Source organism: Sus scrofa, chromosome 4 (assembly GCF_000003025.6).
Source record: "Sus scrofa isolate TJ Tabasco breed Duroc chromosome 4, Sscrofa11.1, whole genome shotgun sequence".
NCBI classification, from domain to species: Eukaryota; Metazoa; Chordata; class Mammalia; order Artiodactyla; family Suidae; genus Sus; species Sus scrofa.
The window spans coordinates 62,638,455-62,644,680 of NC_010446.5; the positions used below are offsets into that span (position 1 = coordinate 62,638,455).

The window sequence follows — 6,226 nt, forward strand, 5'->3', positions numbered from 1 at the left end:
ATTTTCCTTTTTGTCCTCTCCTTGTCTGGGTTCAGTGTCACAATTGTAATGACCTCATGGAATGAATTGAGCGTTCTGCTTTTTCTATTCTCTGAAGGATATGACCTAAAATTCGGGTGATCTCCCCCTTGAAAGTCTGAAAGAAATCATTTGTAAAATCATTTGCATCACCTGTTTTCTTTGGAGGAATCTTTTAATATTAATTCAGTCATTTTAATTTTAGGTCTCTTAAGGCATTCTAATTCCTCTTCAATCAATTTTGGTAAGTTTTATTTTCTAGAATTTTTTTTCATTTTGTGTAAATTTTCAAATTTATTGGCATAAAGTTTAGTCTCTGCTCTGCTTCTCCTAATATTATGGGGGGGGGAGGCTTCTGCCTTTTTTTATTTTTTAAATATATTTCTTTAAATTTATTTTTCACCACACTTGGCATGCTGAAGTTCCCAGGCCAGGGATCAAACCTTCGCCACAGCAGCAACTAGAGCTGCAGTAACAACACTGGATCTTTAACCCACTGAGCCACCAGGGATCCCCTGTCTTTTTTTCCTTAATTAGTCTAACCAGTCTTTCCTTTTTAGTCTTTTCTCTCTCTCTTTTTCTTTCCTTTTTTTTTTTGTCTTTTTAGGGCCACACCTGCAGCATATGAAGGTTCCCAGGCTAGGGGTCTAATTGAAGCTACAGCTGCCAGCCTATGCCACAGCCACAGCCACAGCAACGCCAGATCTGAGCTGTGTCTGCGACCTACACTGTAGCTCACTGCAGTGCTAGATCCTTAACCCACTGAGTGAGCCAGGGATCGAACCCTAGTCTTCATGGATACCAGTTGGGTTCATTACCCCTGAGCCACAGGGGAACTCCTAATTAGTTTTGTCAATGAGGAACTCTCCTGCTTTTAAAAACCTTTCTTTCTTCAAGTTTGTTTTCTATGTCACTGATTTCTCCTCTTTCCTGTATTATCTTCTTTTTTTCATGTTCTTTGGATTTATTCTTTTCCCAATGTATATCTTATACCTAGCTTATTAATTTTCACTCTTCTTTTCTAACATTGGAATTTTAGGGTATAAACCCCTCTATGTAAACTTTTGCTGCATCACGCAAGTTTTGTAATATTTTCTTTATTATTTAGTTACGAGTATTTTGAAAGTTATTATGATTTCTTCTTTGATGAGTAATTTAGAATGTGTGTATACATTTCTAAATATTTGAGAATATTTAAATTATTTTACTGGTAGCCATTTCCGACTTAATTGCATTGGTCTGTATGACACCAACTCTGAAGTTTTTTGAGGTTTGTGTAATGCCTAGAATCTAGTTATTTTGTAGCTGGCAGTGGTGAGGGCTGCACCCATGGCATATGGAGGTTCCCAGGCTAGGGGTTGAATCAGAGCTATAGCTGCTGGCCACAGCCACAGCAACTCAAAAAATAATAAATACTACAATTAAATAATAGTATTTTAAAGCAATATGGATCCATATTTCAAAGCCTTGTATGTTTCTAAATAGGATTTATACTTATTTACATATTTAGAGCAATATGTTGTGACCACATGGATATGTTGTGATTACATGGGAACTTGGAATTTGATGAACCTGGATTTAAATCCTGTCTCTAACAATTTCCAAATTCTTTTGTAAATCTGTAATCCAAGATGGTACCAAATTACCTACTTCATAGTCTTGTGTTGATGACAGATGACAAATACTTGACATAGATAATTCAATAAATGTTATCTATTACTTTTATCACTACAATTCTATAATAGAAGCTTGATTAATGCTGTTTCAGTGAATGACTTATTTTACTTTATAATTTTACTCTTTATTTCACTTAGCACTTATGAGAAATGTAGTTTTTTTTCCTTTTTTTTTTTTTTTTTTGGCCTTTTTAAGGCTGCACCCATGCCATATGGAAGTTCCCAGGCTAGGGGGTCCAGTCAGAACCTGCAGCTGCTGACCTACACCACAGCCACAGCAGCACTGGATCTGAGCCACATCTGTGACCTACACCACAGCGCACAGATCCTTAACCCACTGAGTGAGGCCAGGGATCAAACGCCCATCCTCATGGATACTAGTCATGTTCATTACCGCTGAGACATGGCGAGAACTAAGAAACGGTTTTATTTGAAGACAGTAACTTGATAAGCATGTCAAATATGAAATAAGTTAATTATTTATGGAGCTCATGCCTTTTATTTTGGAATAAATTCCACAGACACCTCATGTTTTAAGAAGTGCATTACAGACTTGTATTTAATGATATAAAACTAAATCTAAGAAGTACAGGAGTTCCCATTGTGGCTCAGTGGATTAAGAACCCAACTAGTATCCATGAGAATGTGGGTTCTATCCCTGGCCTTGCTCAGTGGGTTAAGGATCCAACATTGCTGTGAGCTGCGGTATAGGCTGCAGATGTGGCTCATATCCAGCATTGCTATGGCTGTGGTGTAGGCTGGCAGCTGCAGCTCCAATTCAACCCATAGCCTGGGACCTTCCAGATGCTGCAGGTGCAGCCCTAAACATAAATAAATAATAAGCATTTTTCTGGCCACACTCTTGGCATGCAGATGTTCCTGGGTCAGAAATCAAATCTGCACCACAGCAGTTATAACGCTGGATGCTTAATGTGCTGAGCAGTCACAGAACTCCACAGCATTTTTCAGTTAAATATTTTTTGGGATGACATGTCATCTCAGTCACTAGAAAGTTAAGTAGCTGTCACTACTACTTCAAATAATGTGTTATCTGAAGACCTAGTAGTGTTTCATGGTCATTTGAGGAGCAGATATTTTGTTTGTGACACATTTTAGAGAATATCATTCATGTGTGCTTAGCTGAAATAGTTGGGTTTTTCCTCCCACTCTCCCTCTCCCTCCCCCTTCCCCCTCCCCCCCTTCCACTTCCTCTTCCTCTTCTTCTTCTCCTTCTCCTACTTCTTCTCCTTCCCCCCCGCCCCCGCCTCTCTATTTTCAGGCTCAGGCTTCAGTGATCCTCTGGCTGGAGCACCATCTCAATACTTACAGAGACTTTCCAGAATGGCCATTTTGGAGTATGATACTATTCGTCAAGAAACAACCCGAAAATCAAAAAAGGGCAAGAAACGAGAACTGCGAGACTGCTGATTATCATATGGTGTAATGCTTTCTTCACCGACGTTTATGGTTTATGTTTTTTTCTTTCCTTTTTTCTTTTCTTTTTTGATATATGATGTGCAATGATTTATGTAAAAATGGAACTGTAAATAGGAAATAAATATTTTCTGTTATATACAGAATATGTTATCCTTCATTAATCTCACAAGGAGACATTTAAGTTATTGTGTATATAGTTTATACATGGGGACGTAATAAGCATAAGAAAAATAACATTCCATAAATTCTATGCACATTGGTTATAGCTTTTGATTCAATTTGATAAATTTTTTTTGAGAGCCTCTCTGTACAAATGACCTTTGCTAGAATGTGCAGAAGATTGGAGAGTGAATCCTTATCGTTGGGGTTTGAAGGTGCCCAAGGGGAGCCAACCCCTCTTTTCCCTGCTTGAGTTTGAAAGCAGTTGTGAGAGAAGTATTCAAGCAGATGAAAATGAAAATCTTGTTTTTTGCTTAGGGCTGCACCTGTGGCATATGGAGGTTCCCAGGTTAGGGGTTGAATCAGAGCTGCAGCTGCCAGCCTACACCACAGCCACAGCAACACTGGATCTGAACTGTAACTGTGACCTACACCACAGCTCACAGCAATGCTGGATCCTTAACCCATTGAGCAAGGCCAGTGATCAAACCCAAATCCATACTAGTCGGGTTCTTTACCACTGAGCCACCACGGGAACTTCTGAAAATGAAAATTTGTTTGTTAATATAACATGGAAGGGAAATCCATGCTTAGCTATGTGGCCACAGTGGGCTCCCTAATACCAAACTTCAAAATTGGACAAATAGGGAGTTCCCATCGTGGCGCAGTGGTTAACGAATCCGACTAGGAACCATGAGGTTACGGGTTCGATCCCTGGCCTTGCTCAGTGGGTTAACGATCCGGCGTTGCCGTGAGCTGTGGTGTAGGTTGCAGACGCGGCTCGGATCCTGTGTTGCTGTGGCTCTGGCGTAGGCCGGTGGCTACAGCTCCGATTGGACCCCTAGCCTGGGAACCTCCATATGCCGCGAGAGCGGCCCAAGAAATAGCAACAACAACAACAACAAAAGACAAAAAGACAAAAGACCAAAAAAAAAAAAAATTGGACAAATATACACACCCAGGTATTGCTGGTACCCTCAGGCTCACCTGCTAAATCAGCAGGCAGAACCAGGCATCTCTACTGTGTACCTGGCCATGAGGAGCGCTTTAATAAAGCTCCTTTCAGTCCATTGTAGACTCAGGTTATCAACCCTATCATTTCAAGTGCTTAACATTATTTTTTTCTATCTGGGTCTTCTTTGAAACTAAGGAGGGGTGGCCAATCAGAATGATGAACTGACTCCTACCAGAGCAGGTTCAGGGTGTTGAATAAGCGTCTGATGTCAGCAGACAGCCCGAGTTGGGAGAAAGCCGAACTAAGACCTACTTTAGAATAAATATTTGTGATTCCTCCAGCAGGTCTTGCCTCTTAATGTATGGCTTTTTCAAAATGCTTGTGCTCTGTATACCGATTGATGTCTGTGTTTAAAGAAGTATAAGAATTGCCACCCGTGTCTGGTAGGTCCATCAAAGTATTCAACTAAACAAGAGAAAATGTATGGGTTCACGGTTAAGGGCACACTTTACCTTCCTTGGCAGACAAGCTAATATCTACATAAACAGGACATGCACTGAGAGGAGTGCTTTTGATTCACCGTTTTTCTCGAGTCATGTTTTTAAATCTGAAACTAATGAGATCCAGTCTATAATGTGGCTCCATCTCCAAACACGTGAGTATAACCTGAGATAACGTGCTTATGAAGAGAAGCCAAAGACCAGTGTTCCACCACCTGGATCTGGCGAGATCATGCCATCAGGAAACTTATCCTAAAATCGATAACTCTGAGGGAGGTGAAAGACTTAATGTCAGTAGTATTATTTTGGCAACAACAAAAAATGGAAGAAAAGAAAAAAGAACATCGTTGGCTCATGACGAGTGAATTTCATTTAATGTACATTATTACAGCGGATTAAATACATTCACAGGTTGATTTACACCGTCGAAGATTCGGCACATACACTTGAAACAATTTTGGACAACTATCCCCCCTGCCCCACAACGGGTCTTGTTGGGACAATCTTTCTGCATGTAGGGTAATATATACATAATACAAAGTTTCCCATCCTTGAATTCCCATTGTGGTTCAGCAGGTTGCGAACCCAACTAGTATCCATGAGGATGCGGGTTCAATCCCCGTCCTTGCTCAGTAGGTTAAGGATCCAGCGTTGCCATGAGCTGTGGTATAGACCAGCAGGTACAGCTCCTATTCAAACCCTAGCCTGGGAATTTCAATATGCGGCAGGTACAGCCCTAGAAATACCAAAATAGAAAGAAAGACAAGAAAAGTAAGGGCAGAAGACAAGTTCCCTAGGGGTCTAGCAGTTCAGGACCCAGCTTTGTCACTGCCATGGCGCAGGTTTGATCCCCGGCCCAGGAATTTCTGCGTGCCATGGGCATAGCACCCCCCCCAAAAAAAGACAGAGGAAAGAAAATCATCTGCTGAGATCTGGACACGTTGCCACCAGCTGTCGCAGGGGTGGCTCTACCTGGCTGAGGCGTACTACCTCTGGCCTCTCTAAGATAGGATAGTTAAAGATGCCATTTCTTTCTTTATGGGGGAATGGGTGTGTTCACCTGCGACACATGGAGGTTCCAGGCTAGGAGATGAATTGGAGCTGCAGCCACTGACCTATGCCACAGCGACAGCAACTTGGGATCTGAGTCGCGTCTGTGACCCACACCACATCTCATGGCAATGCCGGATCCTTAAGCCACTGAGGCAAGGCCAGGGATCAAACCTGTGTCCTCATGGATACTACTCAGGTTCGTTTCCACTGAGCCACGATGGGAACTCCAAAGCTGCCATTTTCTAAGTTGCCGGAAAACATTTGCCAGCCCTGCAGCTGAACTCATCTGCCTCTTCCCATGTCTTTGCAAGCGTATCACAGTCCCATTTGTCCACACCCTGGGCAGACCCATAGGATGTGGCCTGAAATAATCTCCAGTCCCTCTTGAGATCCAGCCCAGAATCAGGGTTTCAGGGGGCCAGACTGAA

At 41.9% G+C, this 6,226-nt stretch overlaps 1 protein-coding gene across 4 annotated transcripts in view; it reads left to right on the top strand.

Annotated features, from left to right (window-relative positions):
• Positions 1-3,274, top strand: part of C4H8orf89 (chromosome 4 C8orf89 homolog) — a 30,186-nt gene extending 26,912 nt beyond the window's left edge. For 3 of the 4 annotated variants that reach the window (XM_021089233.1, XM_021089234.1, XM_021089231.1), the window contains exons 6-7: positions 224-262; positions 2,974-3,274. In XM_021089233.1, coding sequence (XP_020944892.1) covers positions 224-262; positions 2,974-3,122 — 188 coding nt within the window. In that variant the 3' untranslated portion in view covers positions 3,123-3,274. The remainder of the gene's footprint in view (positions 1-223; positions 263-2,973) is intronic. The other variant, XM_021089232.1, reaches the window with a different exon arrangement.